General features: G+C 46.0%; 9 protein-coding genes across 9 annotated transcripts; 5 read left to right on the forward strand and 4 right to left on the reverse strand.

Moving 5' to 3' along the window:
• Window positions 1–6,407: 6,407 nt before the first annotated feature.
• GLAREA_02528 (Zn2/Cys6 DNA-binding protein) lies at window positions 6,408–7,244 on the reverse strand (the record flags this gene model as incomplete). Its single annotated transcript, XM_008087614.1, has 2 exons — window positions 6,408–7,059; window positions 7,153–7,244. 2 exons carry the CDS (start codon window positions 7,242–7,244, stop codon window positions 6,408–6,410), a joined length of 744 nt encoding a protein of 247 aa, XP_008085805.1.
• A 599-nt stretch (window positions 7,245–7,843) lies between these two features.
• On the reverse strand, window positions 7,844–10,040 carry GLAREA_02529 (Protein kinase-like (PK-like); the record flags this gene model as incomplete). The annotated part of the gene is made up of 4 exons (XM_008087615.1): window positions 7,844–8,210; window positions 8,257–8,870; window positions 8,918–9,342; window positions 9,392–10,040. The coding sequence occupies 4 exons, from the start codon at window positions 10,038–10,040 to the stop codon at window positions 7,844–7,846; spliced, it is 2,055 nt and encodes a 684-aa protein (XP_008085806.1).
• A 1,534-nt stretch (window positions 10,041–11,574) lies between these two features.
• On the forward strand, window positions 11,575–11,976 carry GLAREA_02530 (putative chaperone/heat shock protein Hsp12; the record flags this gene model as incomplete). The annotated part of the gene is made up of 3 exons (XM_008087616.1): window positions 11,575–11,588; window positions 11,638–11,762; window positions 11,816–11,976. The coding sequence occupies 3 exons, from the start codon at window positions 11,575–11,577 to the stop codon at window positions 11,974–11,976; spliced, it is 300 nt and encodes a 99-aa protein (XP_008085807.1).
• Window positions 11,977–12,707: 731 nt separating this feature from the next.
• On the forward strand, window positions 12,708–13,742 carry GLAREA_02531 (NAD(P)-binding Rossmann-fold containing protein; the record flags this gene model as incomplete). Its single annotated transcript, XM_008087617.1, has 3 exons — window positions 12,708–12,750; window positions 12,813–13,511; window positions 13,564–13,742. 3 exons carry the CDS (start codon window positions 12,708–12,710, stop codon window positions 13,740–13,742), a joined length of 921 nt encoding a protein of 306 aa, XP_008085808.1.
• Window positions 13,743–14,224: 482 nt separating this feature from the next.
• On the forward strand, window positions 14,225–15,019 carry GLAREA_02532 (uncharacterized protein; the record flags this gene model as incomplete). The annotated part of the gene is made up of 1 exon (XM_008087618.1): window positions 14,225–15,019. One exon carries the CDS (start codon window positions 14,225–14,227, stop codon window positions 15,017–15,019), a length of 795 nt encoding a protein of 264 aa, XP_008085809.1.
• Window positions 15,020–15,593: 574 nt separating this feature from the next.
• Window positions 15,594–16,451, reverse strand: GLAREA_02533 (Thymidylate synthase/dCMP hydroxymethylase; the record flags this gene model as incomplete). The annotated part of the gene is made up of 1 exon (XM_008087619.1): window positions 15,594–16,451. The coding sequence occupies one exon, from the start codon at window positions 16,449–16,451 to the stop codon at window positions 15,594–15,596; it is 858 nt and encodes a 285-aa protein (XP_008085810.1).
• A 1,233-nt stretch (window positions 16,452–17,684) lies between these two features.
• On the forward strand, window positions 17,685–19,190 carry GLAREA_02534 (Acid phosphatase/Vanadium-dependent haloperoxidase; the record flags this gene model as incomplete). Its single annotated transcript, XM_008087620.1, has 6 exons — window positions 17,685–17,761; window positions 17,814–18,217; window positions 18,265–18,487; window positions 18,540–18,668; window positions 18,726–19,041; window positions 19,092–19,190. 6 exons carry the CDS (start codon window positions 17,685–17,687, stop codon window positions 19,188–19,190), a joined length of 1,248 nt encoding a protein of 415 aa, XP_008085811.1.
• A 286-nt stretch (window positions 19,191–19,476) lies between these two features.
• GLAREA_02535 (Clavaminate synthase-like protein) lies at window positions 19,477–20,726 on the reverse strand (the record flags this gene model as incomplete). The annotated part of the gene is made up of 3 exons (XM_008087621.1): window positions 19,477–20,044; window positions 20,092–20,207; window positions 20,259–20,726. The coding sequence occupies 3 exons, from the start codon at window positions 20,724–20,726 to the stop codon at window positions 19,477–19,479; spliced, it is 1,152 nt and encodes a 383-aa protein (XP_008085812.1).
• A 1,055-nt stretch (window positions 20,727–21,781) lies between these two features.
• GLAREA_02536 (MFS general substrate transporter) lies at window positions 21,782–23,441 on the forward strand (the record flags this gene model as incomplete). The annotated part of the gene is made up of 4 exons (XM_008087622.1): window positions 21,782–21,907; window positions 21,960–22,823; window positions 22,886–22,993; window positions 23,046–23,441. 4 exons carry the CDS (start codon window positions 21,782–21,784, stop codon window positions 23,439–23,441), a joined length of 1,494 nt encoding a protein of 497 aa, XP_008085813.1.
• Window positions 23,442–24,018: the final 577 nt, after the last annotated feature.

A 24,018-nucleotide genomic window follows, 5' to 3' on the forward strand; every position in this document is an offset into this window, starting at 1 on the left:
CAACCGATTATACCGTTATAAATGTCGTGGAACCTTCAACTGAATGCAACCCTTTCAACAGCGGAGATGGCTGTTGGTATGCAAATGATCGAGGGACAAAACGAATCTATAGCAAAGGAGTCTCGGCAGAGAAACCTGAGCGGACGATAAAACCGGTAGACGATGCAAGACGAGCGACTGGGGAAGATACTGAGTGTGCGAGGAGCATTGCGACCTTTTCGTTTATGGAAATGGTAACTGTTGCGGTAAATGGTGGGCTAGAGAGGGTGTTCTACTAGCAGACCATTGAAGGACGGCGAGAGAGAGGACGAGTCGGTGGTGGTGGGAGAAGAAAGATTAAAAGTGAGGATCGATCGAATTCGAAGTCGAATGTCGAGCTCTGGTTGATGTCGAGGGCGACGAGAAATTAAAAGACGAATATAAGGATTGAGTGGAGTTGTAGTTTGTAGAAAGGTGTTCTTTTTGGTTGATGAGTGTGATCTGTGATTCGAATCGACTCACAACAAGTACCGGCCGAGTGACTGTGACTGGAACTTGTCGGGTGGCAAGTGGTAGGTTCGCGAGGGCGGTTAGAGTCGTGTAAGAGAGCCGCTGGGGGGGAGCAGGCTGCCTTTTACGTCCGGCTGGGTATCAAAGAGGACCAGATGCAGAAACTGAAATCAGAACAAGCGCGGAAGCGGTTAAGGTTCTTGTTGGGAGTGGCAAGTGATTCTGGGTTTTAGGTAGAAGAGGACGTGGCTGCGGTCTTGTTTTGCGCTTCGTAGGCGGCGGAAGAGGTGGAGTTGGGGTGTGTGACTGTTTGGGCAGTGGTGTTTGGAGTCACTGGGGGCGGCGAAGGGTAGAAGGCGAGAGGTGTTCGCTTTTGTCGCAGGAATCGGAGGGGCGGGTAGGGGAGAGAGGAATGTGTAAAGGTATGTTTTACGAGTGCGTGATCAAGTAGGTAATTCAAAAGAAGATGTGTATACTGGGGCAGACTTCAAAGAGCCGCTTTGTTAGACGAGTTGATCATACATTGTTGATGGGTGAGGTTCAGAGGCAAAGGGGGGAAGTCTTCGGACTGGGCTGCGGGCACGACGAGGTTTTGTTGCTATGAGTCGAGCGTGGCAGCCTGAGGAGGATGATGGGGGCCTCGTCGGACTGGTTCGAAGACTCAGAAGAGGGGGCAAAGACGAATGACATGGGGCCCAGCGGGAGCACGGCTGGGAGGATGGCACGAATCTGGCTGGAGCAGAGGAGGAGAGGCTTGCGGTGGGTGCGGGCGCCCACTGGATCGAGACAAGCATCGCCTCGCTAAAGTGAAGAGTCACAGATTCGCCAGATGGGCAAGAACTGGCCACATTGCTATCGCCACGCCAGCCAAAATCGAGATGGATGTGTTAGGGACACGTCTTAAATCGGTCAGGTCCACTTTTCTCGTGAATCGTCATTGGCCCTGTGATTCCTCGCCTCCACCACTTGAACAAAGGCCGATGCTAAAATGACGCCTCTTCTCCACCACTCCACACCCCCTCGCTCGACTGCTTGCACTGCTTGCACCACCTTCAGAACACGCAACCACTCACACCACGACAGCATGAACAGCGAACGTTGAGCAGCAAGACTCGCTTCAGCGTTCCTAGCCAGTCTCCGCCACTCTTCGGCGTACGAAGGCACGAAGGGTAGGTACTGCGTATGCTCTGCCTCGACCTAAGTAAGGTTTGTAACCTTACATAGGTCGAGATAGCCTCCTTCACAGCCTTCTTACGGAATCATTTACTCATGTTCTTATTTTCTTGGAAGTTCTCGGATTCAGGAAGTGGTGTGGGTAGGGTGTGTGGAAACGGACGCGACGACGAGGACCCTCACGGTCGCAGCAAAAGGGGACGCCGTCGTAGATTTCTCGGAATCCCCTCCCCTCGGCATACCAAACTTTAGGTCATGATTGCTTCTGTAGAACGAGGCCTGGTCCAACTTCGGAGACCGCAATCGCATCTCCAAGGAGTCACCTCTGTCACCTCACTGAAAATCTCGAAAATCTCCTACGTACGGAACACACGCCTGGGCAGTGACCAGCAAATCAGCAGGTGATATGATTATTTGCCCATTTTCCTGCTCCCGCGGCCAGAAAAAAAAAACACTCAATTTTCAGTGTGGCATGTTGAAAATGCCCACCATCTCACTCGCTGCCGGCCGACGTTCATCTGCGAGGCTGCTTGTTGCTTGCCGCTTGCTGCATCATGAATGATCAATTCTTTGCTCTTCGCGGAAGATACCTTTTCCTTTTCCCGGTCTTGGTGGTCTTTGTCAGTATCAAACAGTCCGTCAGTCAGCGTCTTTCGTATCACCCCGGTCCGTTCTTCAGCTGCAAGTGTCTTGGATTTACCGAGATTTGCAGTCGGACGACTGTTGGTGTTGCAAAGAAAAGTCAGATGAAGCTGATGATACTGGATGTGTCGGCAACTGGCAAGACACCGACACGAGGATGATGGTGGCACAATTGAATACCCCTTTTCAGTCTCATTGCCATCCAGAAAGGATACCAGCGTCGAAGTGTTCTATTTCCTCCACGCCCGCGGGGCTTCACAGCAAAGCCCTCTTCAACGACGCATGGCTGCAACATCCCCATGCACTCACTCCTTGATGCCGTGCAGCCCTTCAAAACTCAAACCTCGAATTCATCCAGAACTTTGGCATCAATGACGAGCACCCCCTTTAGATTCCTCAGAATAATCACTTGCATATCCTCAAACCTTCTCTCCTTTCCCTCACTGCTCACTCAACTTCCGATTTGATTGCCCGGCGCTTCGAGTCAAGATGACGCCGAGCCTTGCCTCGCTGCCATCCCGCATCCGCCACGTCGCGATGCAACTTTGAACAGTCAGGTAACACTTTACAAAGCGCATACGAAGTACTTATTTCTTTGTACCCATACGATCCGTACAACCTTCTGATCGATTCCCCATCGTCCATATTCAATTCATACGAATCAATCAATATTAACTCTCAGCTTTCCTGATTCAAATAGAGTTTCATGCGTCTCATTTGGAGCCATCTCAGCCTTGGAGCCATCTCAGCCCCTCGATAGTTCTACTCAGCCTGAGAAGTGCAGGAACTCATTCTTCCCATATTCAAGGGAGACTACCATGGTTATCACGAAGTGGTAATATTATTATCTTCAACTGGTGGTATATATTTCATTTCATTTCCCCATCTCTACAAAGTAGATGCAACCAAGACTCATCGCGACATCTCGAAATCCACTTCATATCTCACGCTCACCTAACCCTCTCCCTCTATTCCCCTCCGTCCATGCATCAATCCAACCAATAACCAATACCCAACATCCACCAACGGCCCTACATTTACCCGTCGCTTCTGTACCGCATCACTCATATAAACTCACCATGATTGGTCCTCCCCATCTGGTCATTGGCTCAAACCTGTACATCCACTGCAGCCTAACCTCCAGAATAGTACCAAACAACCACGCTCAGCTGTCTACCTAAGATGATGATGTTGGAAGCGTGAGGTCATTTGGTACTAATTCAACACGTTCTTGAGACGTTCTAGAGGTGTTTATTTGCGGATGCAGTAGTTTCATGCTTAAGTAGCCTGCCTCTGCCTTGTTTAATCTGGGTTGGATAAGTAGGATGGGGAATTTGTTTTGCGGATGGGAAAATAGGTTCCAGTGTATTTCTTTTGAATGGCTTTTGTCAGAAGATACCACGAGATGAGTTTTGATCAGGTAACTAAGTACTTTACTCCTAGTTTCCCAATTAATCAATCACAATTCAATCTCAAGTCTTTCTCCCGGCTGGCCTGGACAGAGTTTGCTATTCTATTCGCTTGGCTGGGTATGACTCAACCTCGCAAGACTTTCCAACTCGGCGGCAAGAAGCGCCAAAACACCACCCACTCCGAAGTCATAGGTAGGCATCCAAACCAGCAGAGTCACTGTACGGAGTCCCTGTGGACGCGTGATCTTACGATCCGATATACGGTTAGGTCGTTTGGTACTTGTGACTTGTTGAGGGGGGAGTAGACCGAGATGATGGAGCCAAGACCGAGGAATTCGGGTGGCGAGGCAAAGGAGGGAGGGAGCTTACTGTGTTCGTTCCGATCGGTTGACTATTTTTCAATCCGGGAAACTGGTGGCTACGGTGGGGAGGTCAAAAGGTGAGAGTGAAGTGAAGTGAGATGGGTGGTAGAGAAGTCAAGAGGCGCGGTCCTACTCGCAGGGCTTTGCACCTGGAACTTGCGGTTTTCACTATTTCATTAGAAACCCTTCTTCCATCTCTTGAATTCTCCAGATACTGTACATCAGATTTCAAACACCAAATGGACTCACAGAACACTCCTCGCACGAGCCAACCGAGTCATCAAAATAAAGGCGCGAGTCACTGTCACGTCACACGGTTTCTTTTTCACAGTAGCAGATCATGCTTATAGGAGTCGAGATGTCATATTTGGTGGGCGGGTCAAGTGGATTGTGATGAATGAATGGTGTTTGGACTTGGGTTTTTCTGCTATCTTTCGTGTGTTTGTTCGTGATGGGTTTTGAACCCCGTGGAAAGGAATTGGAGGGTTGTGAAGGGGATTAGCTGGATCCTGTTAAATGGGTCTTGAATAAGGAGGTAACTTATCTTCGGCGACTTCGTCCAGTATCTCGCTACAAAGTAAAGGGGGAAACGCCATCTATCCCCAACCCACCCACCCAAAACCCCCTTCATAACCAAATCCATATCAACACTCCTCCCATCCATCCCATCCATTCCAGACAAAAGCTCATGCATACTCTCAAAACGTCCCTGTGATTTAAATTCCACCATGCCCTTTCCCAACCAAGTCCTCCTTCAAATCTTGCTCCATTCAAGCCTCAATACTTCCTACCTATCTATCGTCGGGAAATCTTAGCACTGCAGTGGTGCTTTGACGGGAATTTGTGCGGGTATAATGGCTTTCAGAGACATGGGGTTTTGGATCCGCATGATGAGGGGTTTTGGGAGAGAGATTCTAGGTGAGATGGGTATTGGATAGGAATGTCGCACAAGTAGGTGGGCCTTGGGATATGCTGGTGGTGGGGTTAGATATGTTTGTTGATATGATGGGTTAGAGTTGATAGGTCAGGCTAACCAGTGGATTAGGTAAAATATTTGGGGTGTTTCCGAATAGACCTTGTCCTTTTTGCACCATAGGCGATATTATGAGCCAGCTCTTAAGCATGTTTCTCGTTCCTAATGAAATTTGTCTCTCCCAATTGAATTTTATAGGAGACAACAGAAGACGAATTCAATCTTTTTTTATTATACTGGCTTAGCAGTAACACCCACTCCCCCAACCTATCATTCAGCGTCCAACAAATTCTCTCTTAACTAACCACCTTTAACTAACTAATAAGCACACGCTATACCCTAACGTGTATCAATCAAGTACTTTCAAAACCCAGACCTCTCTTGGATAACCCTGAAAGTTGTATTATAAGAAAGATAGGCTGTTTGAGGACTTTATGTTTCGATAATAAGCCCGTAATTTGGGAAACTTCAACTCTTGGTGCCGCTTTCGTGGTAGTACACAATTTGGCGTCACGCTTTAACATTGTGAGGTCCTTTCAGTTGAGTATATCCCCAATTAATCAAATCGTCTTTTGTAATAATAATGATTTAGGATGGTTGGATTAGAGGGAAGGTAGGAACATAAGCCGATGACAAAAATTCGGTGAATGAAAGAGATGTCCTGCCTTTCATGCACGAAGGGACGTATAAATTGCGAAGTTTGCCGCTCTGTACGACTTTACTCTTTTGCTGCTAATAACCATTTCAGCTAAAGAGCTTTCCAAACTATCATTGTGCTAAGTTCAAATAAGAAAGGGTGGTTTTGTAGACTTTGAATGTTTACTTTTTGGATGTTGATACTTCTATTTACCAATTTACAGTGTACTAAATAAGCAAAGTAGAGTAGAGTAGCGGGTACTATCTATACTTTACTCAAGATAATTATTGACTACTTACAGTCTACTGTAATCTACTCACACTAATCATGATTAGTTTTACTAAATTGATTATTCCTTTAATACACTGCCGATTTATGATGATCTAGAAGTTCCATACAATAAAAATTCAAGGTTATAATCCGCTGCTTAGTTGCTAGAAAGCTGAGATTAGAAGAAACATAGTGTTTGCAACGTTAAATCAACGAACTATATAGTTCATCTATAAAATATACAGAATTCTCTTTGTAAGGTTAGTGCTTATTTTTGATAGCTGAACATTTTCAACCCCCTTTCATATTAAATACTAGTAGGTTCTGCAGTAAACTGACTCCGATCCTATTCTATACTTGCCAAGTTCCCACCGCGCCAAACTCCCAAACTTCTAAGCTCCCAACTACAAACATCTACCCCAAGCCCTCCCCCCATCTCAACCACCACCCTACCCAACCAACAACTTAACCCTAAACAACCCCCCCACAACCTCACCAACCTCCCCCCCATCCGTGAACCCCGTCCCAGGAATCCCACTCGAACTCATCCCCCCCATAAACCTCGCCACAATGCCCTGCGCACACCTCATATGCACATCCAACCTCTCCCACTCCCCGACCACCATCTCAAACCTAACAAAAAACAACGCCGCCAACAACGCAACCTCCCACCCTCTCCCCCCCTCCAACCGACGATTCAACTCCCCAATAGCCCGCCCATACCGCCCCATCGCATACCTTACCGCACCCCCCCAATCCCCGCCGTACACCCTAACCCGCGTAACAGCCGCGAGCGCCAGCGCCGCAGAGCGGATACACGGCTCGTTGAAGATAGCTTGCAGCGCGATACGTTCCCAAATCTCATTGCCAAAAAACGTGATGAACTCCTGGACGCCTGCCGTGGTAAAGAATTCCAGATGCGGGACCTCGTCCTCGGGGAGCGTGAAGTTTTGAGGGGAGAAATGGATGAGTCTAGGGACGATGCGTCGTTGAGAGGGAGGATGAGGATGGGTGGGAGAGGAGGCGTATTCGCAGAGACGATGGGTGGAGATGCATTGGGTGCATGATGGTTTCGCTTCGTCGCATTTTTTGCGGCGGATTCTGGGGGGGTGTGAGTGATAGACTTTCATGATGGGACCTGACCTCGAATTTTGGAATATTTAAGAAAGAAAGGAATTAAGGAAGAGTACTCACTTGCAAACTAAACACCCCGTCCTAACCTTCGACGCTCCACGAGCACCCATCCTGACTCCACGTTTCGGTATAGCCATTCCCTGATCCGCCATTTTTTCTACCCATAAAGAATGAATTTACGCCAACCGGTTTTTCTCACAGCACCTCAGAGCCTCAAACTCTGAATTGGCTACCGGTAGAAGGAATATATACATGCTGCTGGTCATGCTGTGGTACGCAAAGGTGGGTGGACCCATGTGTGGTACTCGATTGATTGGCTGGTGCGTATTCTATACAACTGGTAATGCAACAATACGGCGAAGCTCGTACCAACTATCCTAGATCAGAATTGATAGTGGTATGTCGAGACGAAAGCCTGCGGCAGCAACGATGACTTGAAAGTATCTATCAATAATCAACAAAGATCTGCAAAGAACTGCTGGATAAGGCATACTTGGAATTAAAGCAAACAGGAAGAAATATCATCTATTCGTGGCTAGTATTACAATCCTTGCATGCGCAGCATAGCGTCGAGTGACATCAAACTCCAACAAACCATACCTAGCAAACTCTCATAACCATCAAAGCCAGACGGAGCACACCAGCCATCATTATCACTCCGTGGCCCTTCCATTTGCCCAATGTACCCATCCTTTAATGCTCCTGGACTCCACCTTCAAAATGACAAGCCTTTATAAGTGAAAAAATTCAATTAAAGCATTGTTCCGAATGTACCATCAGTTGCGATACCCTTTCTCGGGCTGCTCTGTTTGACACCGTCTTCCGTGGTTGGTTTGCGATGTCTGAAAGTAAACCCAACGAACAAACTCTTGCTCATTGGGTCTTCTCTATCAGCCATATTTTCGAGAGCCGTTTGTTTATCATGGACCTCCTTATATTTCGCCATATCTGCTTCGCTGCTGAAATCATCAAAGTAACCTGCATCTGTCTCAGAGTCGAGTTCCGGGACGAAAGGTGCACGTTGTGTTCTAAGAGTTTTCCAATCAACTTCGGCAAAGTACTGGTGGCTGTAAACATCTTTGATAGACGAAAATCGCTTGGATTTTGAATTAATACAACTAAAAGCGGTTAGTACGGAGCAGACACGAGGGAACCAGTAAATACCTCGTGATGAAGTTCCACGTTCTGTTGCTGATGAAGTAATTTGGATCTTCCCAGACTGGACGCTTTAAAACTTCTCTCCAATGCTTCAGGTTCTTCCAGGTTTCGTCGACTGTAGCACCAGCAAATGGAGGGAAGCCGGTCAATGCCTCGAAATGCATACATCCGAGACTCCAGTAATCCACGGAAAATTCGTACTCGTCTCCTTTCAGCACTTCTGGAGCCATGTAGTCGGGCGACCCAACAATGGACTTGGCGTAATTGACATCTCGTTCTCTCATAGATCTGTACCCTTCCCTACGTTCTGCAATCGATCGTTGTTCGATCGGCTTGCCAAAAGGCACATATGTTTCACCGACCTTCTCGAGCTTTACACGCATGGATTCAATTTTACCGGGTGCAAGAAATCCAGCAGCAAGTCCAAAGTCAGTGAGTTTGACATGTCCCGTAGAATCAATGAGGAAATTTTCTGGCTTTAGATCTCTGTGAATATATCCGAGCTGATGAAGTGCGTCCACAGAGCAGAACATCTCGGCAATATAGAAGCGTGCATGTCGATTTGCAAGAACTCCAGTGTTATTTAGAAGAGTTCTGAAATCTCCACCTGGAACATATTCCTGAAAATATTAGTTGCGAGTTTAAGTGAGAGCGCCAGCAGACTTACCATCGCCAGATAGATACTCTTGTCATCTTGGAATGAGTATAGCAGGCGCACCAGCCATTCACTCTTCGCATTGGTAAGAATATCACGTTCGGTGAGAACATGTCGGACTTCATCAAGCTTGAACAGCAGCTTCTTGCTCATCACTTTCAAAGCGCATACCTCCCTAGTATCTTTCTTCTGAGCCAGAAATACCTGTCCATACCCGCCCTGTCCAACTTGTGTAAGAATTTGAAAATCGCCCTGGCGAAGACGGACACGACGCTTTCGAAGATTCGCGCGTTCTCTGCCTGCGTATTTCTTGAATACTTCATTATATGTGACTTCTTCTGTGGCTGGCGGCGGAGGATATTGGGCTTGAAATTGATTGAGTCGATTCTGTCGAGTTCCGACGTAGGTGAGAAGATCAAAATAGTAATCAAGGAAATCTGAACAAATTAGCTGCATCATACAAAAAACATGGTACAGGTCACCTACATAACTGTGTGACATTTGCGAGTCGTTTGACGTTTGGCTTGTTCAAGATTTCCCTCTCCTCCGCTGTGAGCCCTCTTTGTGTATTGTATTTAGCTGTTCGTGAAGTCGCGGGTCCTTGATCTTTAGGTTGATAAAGCTCTTGTCTAGACAACGCTGCCTGGTTTTGTGAAGTTGTCTCCAATCCTTGTCTCGATGCAGGAGGGGTGTTTTCTTGACCATTTTTGCGAAGAGGACTGCCTGGCGATACGGCTTTGTGTACAACGCTATCATCTACGCCACCAGCAGCACTCGCGAAATAGGATTCATCAATGGCCAAAGAATTCTGCTTTCCAGGGGAATTTGCTGTCAACGGCCGACTGCTTCTCGCAGGACTTCCCAACGAGACAGGATTGATTTTCATGGCATTCTCGAAGGCGTTTGGTAGATCATGCGCTCCTGGAGGATTGCGGTTCTTGCTTGGACTTCCTTGTGGAGTAGAAACGGGGGTTATAAAGTTGTGTTGACTCGGAGTACTTGGTCGTTCACCGAAAGTGTCATTATAGCTGGAACGACTTTGCAGAGGAGGCGTAGGCACTGGTGATATCCCATCGTGTTTTCCTGATTGTGCGGACTGAGTGGAGGGGAAAAGGTTGGTAATGAAGTTCGACATGATGAATAGAGCCGATAAGGAGCGACGGTTGTGAAGCTCTTTACGAGCAATGCGTTTACGAGTTGTCCTCGAGACAAACAACTGGTAATATGTGTAAAGATCGACAGAGAAAGATGGTCTTCAATCGGCTGCAAGTTTGGTTGATGTGCAGGGGAAAGTACGATGCTGCAGCAAGAAACGTTCTTGGTTGCGGATATCAGTATGAAGATGGTGGGGCAGTAAACATAAATGGAAGTCGCGTTGCTGTGGGAGCAACCATCGTTCTTGAAACAAGGAAGAATGTTTCTCCGGTAGTCCCCTTTCGAAATATGCATGTTTCAAAGTATTGATACATTCCAACTATCCAAAATGCAACTATACTCAGCAATCGTGCCAGCTGCCTTTATCCTCAATGTATGTCAAGAAACCCATCAACGGTGTCAAAGTTCTGATCATGCACATCTGCGTATCTAGGCACCTATAGGTAGCTTTCGAACAGCTGCATTTCCTAGGCCGGAAGATACGTGTATATTGGATGCTCCCGGTCCATTTCCAGTTCGTGAACTGATCTTTGGAATTCTTCGGATCATTTTCAGATACTACGAGTGTATCAACTTATTTGCTTTACCCCGTCGCTTCTGGAGGCTTTCACAGGCATTAAGTAGGCAACGGTTCGATCTGCAGTATATGCTAGATCAAGACGCTTGCGCTAGGTTAAATCCCAGGAAGCCTTCCATGATTTACTAGAATGACTTTCGGGGTCCTATTCATAACCTCGGGGCCCTCTAAGCAGCTAGGTATCGAAGCCAGTCATCAAGTGATGCCTCAGAAACACGTGACCGTGGTAGTTTAAACTCCAGTTACGGACGCACACAACGACCCCAGAGATCTAAGACACTTCTCCAGCAAGTGTCCACTTGTGAAAGAGTAAGTTTTCATGGAGAACCTGTTCTCAAGCACTTTCCTATTTCGGTTATGAAATTTGGTTTCCTTTTCTTAATATCACGGGATTCGCCTCCCCCTCCCAATGACATCACTGGAGGGGTACACAGTACGTACCTACCACTACCTCCGTTGGCGTAGCATATCGGTCGTCTCGATAGAAATAATCAAGATTGTATCCCGCCCTTACGGTAGGATTCACATGGGAATCAAGAAACCCACCAAAAGTACACACACCAAAGCACGTAATGTTAGTTGGAGGACTCGTGAGCCCCCTCTGTGGACAGCCTCTACGGGTCTAGCTTGCTTTTGCCTTGAAAAGACTCTCTATCATTCGCCTAAAGCACGTCAGTCGGGTTGGCTGTGCTGTCATGCAGAAGAAATGGCACATCTCACCAGGTGTCCTTTGAGAAATGACGTTCGAGCCTCTTGCGTTCGCTCAGTTATTCAAGAATCAGTAGGACTATAATGAGAAAAGCATAAGTGGGTATTAGCGAGTTCTGTATGTATATAAATGTTGTACCCCTCCTCCCATTTTACAGATCATCCACTCGATTCAAACATCTACAATCAAACACACTCAATCTTCACTAAACCCCCAAAAACCATCAACATGTCTGACAATCTGTGAGTGCCCTTTACCAAATCATATTTCAATTTACTAATATGTTGTTAGTCGCAAAGGTCTCGGTGACCAGGTCTCAGAGAAGGCTACTCCTCAATCACAAAAGTCATACACCCAAGTAGCAGGCGAGAACCTTAGTGGCGCCGCCGACAAGGTTGCTGGAGCCGTTCAGCCAGGTTTGTTGCCTATTGTTATGATCATTAAGGACCTAGGCTGATTTCGTATCTAGAGGGAGATAAATCAACCACCCAAAAGCTCGGTGACAGCACCCGCTCAGGCGCCGATAAGGGACAGAACCAGGGAAGTGGACTGCTCGACCAGGCTAAGGAGGGCTTGAACAACGCTGCAAACACCATCTCTGGCAAGACAAGCGATGCCTCCAAGCAGTAAATGTTGAGGCGATGCTGAAAGGGAATTTACTTTTATGATACCACGGCTTGTATAATAACTATGAGCATATTCTGAGAATACCAAATTACTTGAATGAACAAGTATTACCAAACATATAGATGACCCGCAAGATTGTGTCTAGATTTCCTCACGCCACCGTTATGCTCGAGTGAAATAGATGGCCTTGTAACTCGTATAGTTCGTTAGCAAGTAGTCGTAATTCTACTAAGAAATGGTCTATTCATTCTATGGTAGCCCCTCAGTTGTCATGAGAATCACACATCCGTGGGACGCTTATTTGACCAACCAAACAGCTTTAATTAAAGTATCCTAATACTCCTCTTCGATGAACAATCGCGTGCACGGATGTGTGATTCTTCATGGCAACTGAGGGGATAAGCTCAAGATAACACAACGACGTTCCAGAACTTCTTCATCATTCTCTAGGTTGGTCAACTAATCTGAAGCGAGGATGCGAGAGCAAAAGCGACTGATGCTCATCATAACATCTTGGCAGCTTACAAAAATGTCTCCATATATATCCTCTTAAGTCCGAAGTTACCCGCTCGCTCCGAATGTAATGGTTCGGCGATACGTGAGTATTCTCGAGTGTCATTTTGGCAACGGCTATAAAAGGTGTGCTCATCCAAGGCTAGATATTGTAAAACCTTCGGAAGGAAATCCGGGTGGTATAGCATCGAATTTAACACCCCAATTGGTTCTCTGATAAAATGCCTCCACCACACGGAACTCCAAATCCTCTTGAAGGGCCTGGTAAGAAATAAAAGTTCCAACTCTATGGCAATTTTCAGAAGCATCTACTAACTCAACCATAGGAGATTACGACGTAACAGCAACAATCCACAACGACACCTACCCAAACATTTCCCCACTCTCCAAACCAGCCATTAAAAAATCCGTGTTCATCGCCGGTGCATCCCGTGGAATCGGTCTTGCAATAGCCAAATCCTACGCCCAAGCCGGCGCTTCCAAGATTACCATCGGCGCCCGTTCTCCTCTCGACTCCGCCAAAAATGACATTCTCGCCGTCGCCGAAAAAGCTGGCCGCTCGCCTCCTCAAGTCCTTTGCGTTAAATTCGACATCACTTCAGTAGCTAGCGTCTCAGACGCAACCAAAACCGTCGAAAATGAATTCAAAAATCTCGATATCCTAGTGATAAACGCTGGAATCCTCGGTAAACCCGCGTTAATAGCTGACAGTGATCCCGACGAATGGTGGGAAGTGTGGAACGTGAATCTACGCGGACCCTTTCTCGTCACGAGGGCTTTTCTTCCGCTTTTGCTCAAGGGAGGCGATAAAACCATTGTTGCTACGTCGAGTGTTGGTGCGCATCTTACGGGGCCGGCGTTGAGTGCTTACCAGCCTAGTAAACTGGCTGTGCTGAGGTTGATGGAATTCGTGCAGGTTGAGTATGCTCAACAGGGGGTTATTGCGTTTGCTATTCATCCGGGGAATGTGGTAACTGATGTTGTGGGTGGAGCTGAGGGAGTTGAGAGTTTGGGTCTCGCTAAGGGTGAGTAGTGGTTTGAAGTTAGAGATCATGTGCTAATTGCTAACCTTTGTAGTTTTTGTTGAAACGCCCGAGTTAAGTGCTGATACCATAGTATTTTTGACAAGAGAGAAGAAGGAGTGGCTTGGTGGGAGATATATAAATGTGACTTGGGATATGCCACAGTTGATGGAGAAGAGGGATGCAATTGTTAAAGGAGACAAGCTGAAGGTCAAACTTGACGTTTCATTTTAGATTTGGTATACCAAAGTGGTCACTCACTCAATGTAAAAATACAATATGATATTGACAGTTTCTGTATCTTAGCACGATAATTGAGTAACCTGGTATATAAACAAGACCTAGTTGTGAACTTCCAACTATTGCAAAGAAAAATAGATCTCAAATGTGCCAACAAAGCGCAAGCGCCCTTCAACGATAAAAATTTTGCGGCCCTTTACTATAGGGGAGCAACAAACTCTGCAACAATGACCAAAAACAGCTAAAAACAAATAAGCTTCATTATTCAAAACAGCACTTTAATAGCAAACGTACAGAGGAAAACCATTCAATCTCTAAGCGCCTTTATGATTAAAACCCAACAGTCTCGACTGCGGGTGAATGAGGTCCACCGATTTCAAATTCACATATGGGGCTCTTGCCATTTCCCAGGTAATCTGCTTTTTTCTTCATTATCTCTTCAATACCAGCCCAGGCGATCATCCACTACAAACACCATGACAGACCAAAAAGAATTTAAACCATTCTCCCGACTTCCGAAAGAACTCCGAATGCTCATATGGATCCACGCTCAAGATCTCTTCCCACGAATTTTCGAAGTTATGACCGGAACGAAACGCGAACATCGACACGAATCACCCAACGGCCTGTTTTACGCAGTCCTACCATCGGCTGGGCCGGCATTGATGCAGGTCAATAAAGAATCTCGTTCGACTCTTGCTATATACTATAAACCACAGTTCACAGCGAAACTCAATGGTCAACCGTTGAAACCCAATCCTCAAGCGTCGGAACTCAATCCTCAACCATCCGATGAGACCGATCCACGTATGAAAATCGAAGACCTCCTTTTCAACTTCAGGACTGATGCGCTACTCATCGGTAGAACTTTTACATGCATGGACGATGCAGATACGCCGTCCATGGACGAGATTCTCAAGTTGGCGTTTGGCGACAACAAGATTGAAGTGCAAAATTCGCTGCGCACCTTACTCATCGACGAAAACTCGTGTAAACGTTTCTGTTCTGGGAAGCCGTACGATAAATCCGATGCCAGAAAGTCGTTCCCAAGTCTACAGAAATTTGTCCTTCTTCAACGACTAGGCGCACACCGTGTAATGGGCTTCTCGAAAAATCCGGAACAAGACACTATTATGCGGCTTGAAGATTGTACGATTTACGACCTGGAAGACGAGTCAGACGAGAGAGGGCTCGCAGAGTTGAAGCCAAGTGACATATACTACAGGTACATACGAAGAGAGAGGATATGTAGGATTTCTAGAGGAGCTTAAGATGAAATGCACCAGAAATTTCACAACTACGTTCATAATTAATTTGTTGCTTGGAAACTGTTAAGTCTAATAATATCATACTCTAACAAACAAATGTAAGACACACCTTAAAAAATACCACTTGACGGCTTCCATTTATGCTGTATCTCCTCTATGATAATTATACGACCATCCCGAAGGCTTCTTGATTGATCCAGAACGCTCTTACGTATCGGCTCCAGCAGCAAACAACACCGACGGCTTTGTCAAATGCAGAGGATGCAAGCTTGTTCAGTCAATTATTTCGTTAGCTGACAAGCCATCAGCTCTTCGTTGAGATTTTTGAGGTTTTTCTTCTCACATAATCTCAATGCGTTGTCAGGTGTAGCAATAGTTGACTTTGAGTAGTCGGTTGGTAAGATATAGGTACCAGCGATGTTGGTCTTTCCATTGTTGAGGGTAAGACTCAGGCCCCACTGCATCTCGATATGTAAAATAGATGATTTAATCGTAATCATCGCTCTTTGTCGACATCAAGATTTGTTTGAATCTGGACCATAAGAAGTGCGGCATTCTCAAGTTACTGCATTGTTGACTAGACAGACATTTTCATAGCAATCGACTTCTGAGGTTCGTACCCTTTGATCTCGAAATCTTCCGCCTTCCAGCCGTCAATGCTTCCACCCTTTTCACGCTTGATTTCTAGGTCTGGAAACTTTCGTGGCTCGCGTTCCAATTGCGTACGAAGCGCGTCGACATGATCGAGATAGACATGGGCATCTCCCATGGTATGAGTAAGGCTTCCAGGGACCAGATCAGTAACATGGGCGATCATGTGGCAGAGAAGCGCGTAACTAGCAATATTGAATGGGACGCCGAGGCCCATATCACAGGATCGTTGATAAAGCTGACAATGAAGATGTCCTTTGGGTTTACTTTCGCTACCTTCCTCCTGTCTTGGAAACGAGACGTAGAATTGTGCAAACATATGACAAGGTGGTAGCGCCATGATGGACAGGTCCTTAGGATTCCATGCCGACAGAATCATCCGGCGGTCATAAGGGTCTGTTTTAAGTTTATGGATAACTTCCGCAAGTTGATCAACTCCTTTGCCAGTATAGTCCGTATTCGCATCTTTGTATTCGGCGCCAAAGTGCCGCCATTGGAATCCATAGACCGGCCCAAGATCACCAACTTCTCGGTGTGTCAAGCCTCTACTATCCAAAAATTCGCGTGATCCATTGCCATCCCAAATCTTGACTCCAGCTTCACTCAATGGAAGAGATGATGTGCTGCCCTCGATAAACCAGAGTAGTTCCGCGATAATGGCTCGAGTAAAAACGCGTTTTGTGGTAAGAAGAGGAAGGATTGGTCGTCCGTTATCGTTAAGCTTGAATTTCAATGGCCGCGGTGCAAATATAGAAAGAGTCCCCGTCCCTGTTCTTTGATTCATAAGATTCAAGACTCGAATGCATTGCACTTAAGAGCTGGCTTACCGGTCTGGTCTTTTTTCACCTTCATCTAAAATCTCGCGGATGAGATCCAGATATTGATATTCTTCGTGTGGTTTAGTAGACGCCATTGTTACGGGTAAGCCACACAGATTTTCCAAATGTAAGAAACGTTTCTCGAGGCACAAATGTTGCTGGACTTGGATATCAAGAGCAAGCTAGCAGACGCGTTTCGATGTCCCGCGACGCGAAAAAGCAACAGATGGCCCGTGCACCACTTACACTGCTGTGGAATAGTGACCAGTCTTCTTGAATAGCCATTCGCAACATCGAACATACACTGTTCATGATCATGCTTTCAATGCATTCAGCATCTAAATTTGAGACTTATGACTTAGCATGTTGTCTAGGAATTCAACAGCACTGGCTTCTACATCTTGGATAGCTTTGAGCTGTACGGACAACGCACTTTCTGTGTTCAACAGTCATCAGAACAGTCTGCCACCTACTTGACCAGGAACTTACCCGTATACCACAGGAGTCGCCAGTCAGTAGTATGTATAGGCTCTTTCTTCGACTTCAGACCTGATTTCCTGAAGGAATAGGTCAGACAATTGATTAATCATGTGATTATATCGAGAATTTCGAGGTAGTAAGCAGAGATAAATCCTTTCTTTTCTTTCTCAAGTAAACATGGTCATTTTTGTTGCAAGGCATGTCATTCTCTCGTTACTAGCTAATAATATATATATCGATATGCAAAAGCGGCTGACACCACTACAGCACGACCGGGAACTTCAGCGAGCCAAGAAGGTACCGCCGAAACAACATGGATTACTACAACTATGATCACAATACTGTTCCTGAATCTTCTACGGTCGATCTCTTCAACATTTCTTTTGTAATCCAAAAGCCGGCGTGGATCTACATACGGCAGTCCGCCAATTTTCGCTTAAGTCCAGCCTCTTGGCCTCAGCCAATCCACGTGCTGGTTCAATATGCAAGTGCTACCTCTTTTGCCTATTCAATATCACGTCAATATGCCGCAATTCCTATAGCTGTTGACGAAGTTTAAAGCTGAGTGGGATGTGCAGTTGAACAGGGTCGTTTTTGTGCATGGCGCAATTATTGGTCTGCCATCGTCATTGGACAATGGCGAACAGATAGACTACTTAAATGAATAGGGGTCTGCAATTTGGCTGATGGTCACAATACAAAACTGCTAAGAAAACAATATGAAGTTATTCGCTGTATTGACTGCCGTTGTAGCGACGGTGAGTGCCGCCTATTCAGGGGATATTGTGCAGTATTGGTAAGCGAGCTCAATCTAAGAAAGTAACCAAGATTTATCTAATGATATGTAGGGTCGACCAATCCGCCATTCTGGTAAATGGGACAGTCATCGGTGGACTTCAGAGTCCGCCTTCTGGCTGGTATGAAGCCATCGTTCAAGGAGCTGTTTATCTAGCTGCAGACGACAGCTCCCGCGAAAGTCTGGCATTTCAACAACTTGCTGTCTCACATGCCGCACATGACACTCTCCTATGGACATTTCATGGAACCCGCTTATACGCTACTGTGAACTCAAAGCTAAAAGCTATCCTTCCTGCAATTGGTCTCGATGCAGCATCGAAGGATGGTAAGAAAGCAATAAAAATAGGACGGAACGCGGCGAGAGATGCAGTTGTTGCTAGGGCAGATGATGGAATCAACAATTTCGTAGATTATGAACAAAAACCTGCGTTTCCTGGCGTATATCAAGCTACGCGTACGTCAGACTTAAAATATATCGGATAATGGCTGACGAGACAATAGCTGGTGGACAGCCAATCCCAGATACACCACAAGCACAGTTTATCCGCTTATTCGGGGGTGTGGGCGATGTCACGAGATTTCGTGCTATTCCACCACCGAACGTCAACTCAAGTGCCTACGAGTCAATCTTCAATTATGTGAAGGCTGTAGGGAAGAAGAACTCTACTACTCGGACTCCATACGAGACTCAAACGGCGTATTTTTGGAGAGAATCTAGTCCAATGTACTCGAACCCTTTACTCTGATGGCCACAACATTATGCTAATATCAAGTAGTCAATGGAACCGACTTGCTCACGCAGTAATTGGAAACTCGTTAGCAACAAATGTTCTCGCATCCGCGAAGTTCTATGCTCAATTAAACTATGCGCTGGCTAATGCTGCGATTGCTAGCTGGGACTCAAAGTAACCTCACTGCTTTCTATCTGACTACCATTAGAAGATATCACTAACAAAACCTAGGTATTTCTACAACACGTGGCGCCCGGTAACCGCCATCCGCCGAACCTCAACGTGGGTGGCTAGCGGTGCTAATGTTTCTGACCCTTCTTGGGATCCCCTTCTAAGTCCTACACCAAACCACCAAGATTACCTATCCACTCACGCTACATTCGGTGGTGCAGCAGCCGCAGTTATCAAAGCGTGGAATAAGGGCGACAAGATTGATGTAACTATAAGCAGTAACGTGACTGTTGATAATATTGGTGTGATTACAAGGAGAATCACGAATTTGACAGGAGCTGCAGTGGAAAATGGGGATAGCAGAGTTTATGGAGGGGTAAGCTTAGGAAATGCAAGGAGATTCGGAACTTGGCTAATTTCGCGTAGATTCATTTCCCATTCTCGTCTGAGCAGGGCAGAATTGTTGGAGAAATTGTCGCCAAGGCAACGCTGGAGCTTTTTGAGAAGAACTGGAAGAAGATCTAGAAGAAAGTAAGCATCCTTGGGCTCTTGGCTCAACATAAGCCAGCTACAAACACCAATACTATTTGAAGATCAATGGCCTTTTCATGCCAGGTTTCAGTTTCGTGTATCCGATTACGTAGTGACTAGCAACATGAACGATCCTCATATCTTCACAAAGCACCTCAATTGATGGTCAACGAAATGATGAAACTATAGCTTTCAGTTGAACGGATATTAGGTGGCAATCTTCTCATAAATTTTCATTATCTTGTCATTAACTTATTGGTATACAGACTGCTTGATTCTCCTAATTATCCTCAAGTCCAAGAGCCTCTCTACGGGATGGAGCTGACGCATCGAAATAAGGCTTCTCCGCTAAGCTAGTCACTCTCGTTCCATGTCTCGGCTCCCCGTTTTCATAATCCCAACTAGCATTATGGATCGAAATTCTATTATCCCAGAGCGCGGACGTTCTAGGGGTCCACTTGAACCTCAATTGAATATCAACATTCTTCTCATACACATCATACAGATAATTCAGAATGACATCACTTTCAGCCTTGTCGAGTCCAACGATCGATTTGGTCATGGCTCGGTTAACGAACAATGATTTCCAGCCTGTAGCCGGATGGACGCGAACCAGAGGATGAATTCTCTCGATATGTTGTGGTCCGGCGTTTGGATCGTTGCGGTCTAAGTACGTGTGCGCGCTTCTATAGATGGCTTTCTTGCCATCGATGATTTTGCGGAAATCTGGTGAGAGTTTGTTGTATGCTGAGTATCCGCTTGCCCAGAGCGTATCGCCTCCTACTGTTGGAACAGTGTCGTTGTGGAGATGAGTGATTCCAGCAGGGTTAAGCTCATGGACAAGATCGCTATGGAAAGTTAGGTTTGCATAAAATACTTCGATCTCAGATCTTACGTATGCCATCTTGCAGCTCCTCCTGGATTTCTGAATGACGCACTCCTCTCCGTGGCCATTAGAGCTGGCCAAATGATAGTGACACCTGGAACACCTGGGACATGCGGAACTTGAGGCTAGGGAAGGTTAGTTTAGGGGGGACTTCTAATATGGAAACATGTACTTACATGAATCTCGACTTCGCCAAAATGCTCACCGAGGCTCTTCTGCTGCTGGGGAGTAATGTCTTGATCACGGAAGAAAACTACCGTTCTCTCGGCAATCAACAATGCCAGCTCATCTCTTTGCTGATCGGTAAGATCTTTCAGTTGAAGTCCAACAATCTCGGTTCCGATATGCGAGGTGAGATTTATAACCTCCTTGGCAGCACGAAAAAGAGCACTTTTGCTCTTGTCAGCTCGTGCACCAGCATCGATGTGTTCGCGCTCAACATTTCGAATTGATATCGCATCGTCGAGGAACAACGGAGCGGCTGGTCGTTCTGGATACCCTTTGCTCAGATCGATCCCTGCTGCCTCGAGGCGAGTGCGGGCAGCTTGCGGAAGAGGAAGTGTATCTTTCTTTGGAATTCTAACATCCTTGATGTGGGATGCGATAGGAAGAGGGTCTTGAACTTCAATGGCTGATGGCGCCATTATGCTTGATGATACTTGAAAGTCTTAATTATTTGATAAAACTAATCGTTGGTGTGTAGTTTCTTTCGCGACGGTTTTACTGATCTTATATTCATTAAACCCCGCATAAGTTTCTCTTCCCGTTCAAAGATAACAAATGATTCTGATTTCAAAGCTTCCCACGCAAGCCGTACGAGTTAAGTTGTTGTAGTGCCCAAAGATCGCCCCGGATGGTCCGTTGGGTGTTTTGCAAGAGGTGGGGTAAAGCACGACATCAACCCCCATCATGCTTCTGGTAGCACACTCGAACACCTCAGTCGCTGCATCCAGTCAGGATAGTAGCCATACATTGTCTTAACTTGTCGAAAGACGCACTTTCTCGTCACGTTGCTGCAATCTATATCTGTGCCTCGAGCCTCGCTGAATCTGATTTGCGAGTAGGTTAATTGGCGACATCCCTCACTAGTAGCACAACATAAGTGCAGCATATAGTTCGTATGCGGATGCAAGGATAGTATCAAACAAATCTCTTATCTGAAGTACCGGAGAGATATTGTTCATTGGACTCAGCGGTGCGGAGTCTTCTTAAGATAAGTTAGACTCGGTTATTTCACGCTCTTGGTTCTTAAACTTACGACGCAGCACAGAAACACCCATGCCCTACAGTATCACGTACTCCGAGAGAATTACACGACAGCATCCATCTATCACATCTAGAGTAAAATTCTTGTCAGAACTCAGTTGTAATCCCAGGTTGTCTGACGAAACGAAGCACGTCTTTTCATTTCTGAAGCAGCTCATACCAGATAATTCTCAAACTCGCTACATTTAGTCTTAACTCCGCCGACGTTCGAAGCCATGATTTTGATTTTGACATTCCGTATCCACCTGTGGAAACTGCAGATATCGAGCTATTGCGGAAACTCTCCAGCCAGGGTAACATCCTTGAACTGATAGGCAAAGTGAGCTGATTAGTCAAACCCTGCTCAATTTTCAGCCCTAGGCTATTTCTTATAAGTATGTACGGCAGCTGCGATGCATCTTCAAGCTCCGTAGCCTCTTCTGTGTCGACTAAAATGTCTGATGATAAGGATTCGAAGGGCGTTGAGGTCCGGGACTCGAAGGCCATTTCTGACACCGATTCAAGTAATGTCGACTCGCCTAAGCAACTTGAGAAGGCACCATGGTGGGCGATATTCTGGGTCAGTTCTTCGAAAGTAAAATAATTCATGGGTTAGACTGACTTACCTGAAGGACAATGACCCAAACCGGGAAGTTGGAGAAAGGAAATTCCTCCACAAACTTGACATGTACCTTCTGACTATCCTGTCTCTTGGCTACTTCATCAAGAACCTCGATCAAACCAACATAGCGAATGCTTACGTCTCCGGCATGAAAGAAGATCTCAAGATGAACGGCAACGAAGTGAATCTGATCGATGTCGCCTGGACTGTAGGCTACGTGATAGGGCAACTTCCATCACAAGTCATCCTCACCAAAGTACGGCCATCGGTATGGATTCCATGTTGCGAGCTAGTTTGGACAATTTTGACATTCTGTCTTGCCGCCGCAACAACCAGTAAACAGGTAATCGCCATTCGATTTTTAGTTGGTTTGGCGGAAAGTATATTCTACCCAGCGGCGCACTTCTTGATTGGAAGTTGGTACAAGCCTAGCGAGCTTGGTAAACGAGCATGTATATTCCACGCTTCATCCGCCGCCGCCGGCATGTTCTCTGGATACCTGCAAGCCGCCGTGTACAAAGGTCTCAATGGAGTTCACGGGAAAGCGGGATGGCAGTGGCTTTTCATTATGGATGGGGTCATTTCAATACCAATTTGTCTGCTTGGATTTTTCCTCATTCCAGATCTTCCCGAGAACTCCCGCGCCTTCTATCTCACCAAGGACCATCGCGAATTGGCGAAAACACGAATGGAAACCATCGGTCGCGCACCAAGAAAGAAGCTCGGATGGAGTATTATCAAGAGAGTTTTCACGAGATGGCATGTCTATGCTCTTTCGGTTCTTTACATCATCTTCATCAACAGTAGCTATAGCAGTAGTGTCAACCCGTTCTCTCTTTGGCTCAAGTCTAAGAAGTACTCGGTATCCCTCATTGTGGGTGTTTCCAACATCCAGCTCTACCTATGAACCAGACTTGCTGACATACTTGTGCTTAGAACATCATACCTACCGGCCAGTCTGCGGTACAGCTTGTCACAACCGTCAGTTTCGCGATAGTCAGCGATTACTTCCGAAACAGGGCAGCAGTGATGTCGTTCGCAGCCGTAAGAATATCCACTTCCAAATAAAATGGCCCCAAACTAAGAATATTTTTAGTGCTTCGGCCTTTTCAGTGCACTAGTCCTCGCTATATGGAATATCCCAGTGGGTCTCAAATGGTTCGCATTCTTCATTCCCAGAGCAGGTGTAGTCTATGGTCCACTAGCCATGTCTTGGGCAAATGAGATCTGTTCTGGAGACGCCGAGGAAAGAGCTATGGTTCTTGGAATTATGAATGCTGGTGGCTATGCATTCAATGCTTGGTTACCACTCTTGACGTTTCCAGCAAGAGACTCGCCGCGTTTCCGTAAGGGTTTCATCTGGTCGACTTGTGCTTATAGTGCTCAAATTGGAATGGTTGGTATTGTGGCTTGGTTATGGAGATGGGAAAAGACGAAGTCGAAGATTGTGGTTGAAGAGGAGCCTGCGATTAGGGACGTGGCTGATATCTGATATTGATTGAGCTTTAGTGATGGCCTGTATAGGAACTGGTCTGAACTTGGCTACGAATGTAGCAAATGATTGATAACTTTCGAAGCTGGGGATTTTTGATTCAAGTTTCAAAATATCGCCAGGTAAACAAGAGAAAGTTGAATGAATTTAGGACTTTCGGCTCTCTTTCCGTGTTAGTATTTATATATGCATCCTTTGACAAACTAACACGCTCTGATGTAGAGGTTGGAAATCTCTTTTTCAAGGTCGGTAACTCGACAGTTTTGATGATGGATAGTCAGGGGCATTAACAGAGATGCAGTGGACGAGTTCGAACGACGATTGCCAGATGTAATTGTTCTATCAGGTATGGAATGAGGCGAAAATAGAGTCAGATAATATAAATCACCACAACAGCGAAGACTGGATGAAGAAATTGTGTCGCATTTGTGGGAGAGTCAGTTGTAACAAGGTCAAATTCGTCACCCATATTGGTACGTGATTTCCTACTCAATTTCTATTCGAGTGTCGGTATTCCAACATATTTCTGCTTACCGGATAAACAAGTAACAACGTGCTGACTGCTTGACGTAAAAGG

Source organism: Glarea lozoyensis (genome assembly GCF_000409485.1).
Source record: "Glarea lozoyensis ATCC 20868 chromosome Unknown GLAREA6, whole genome shotgun sequence".
Taxonomy (NCBI): domain Eukaryota; kingdom Fungi; phylum Ascomycota; class Leotiomycetes; order Helotiales; family Helotiaceae; genus Glarea; species Glarea lozoyensis.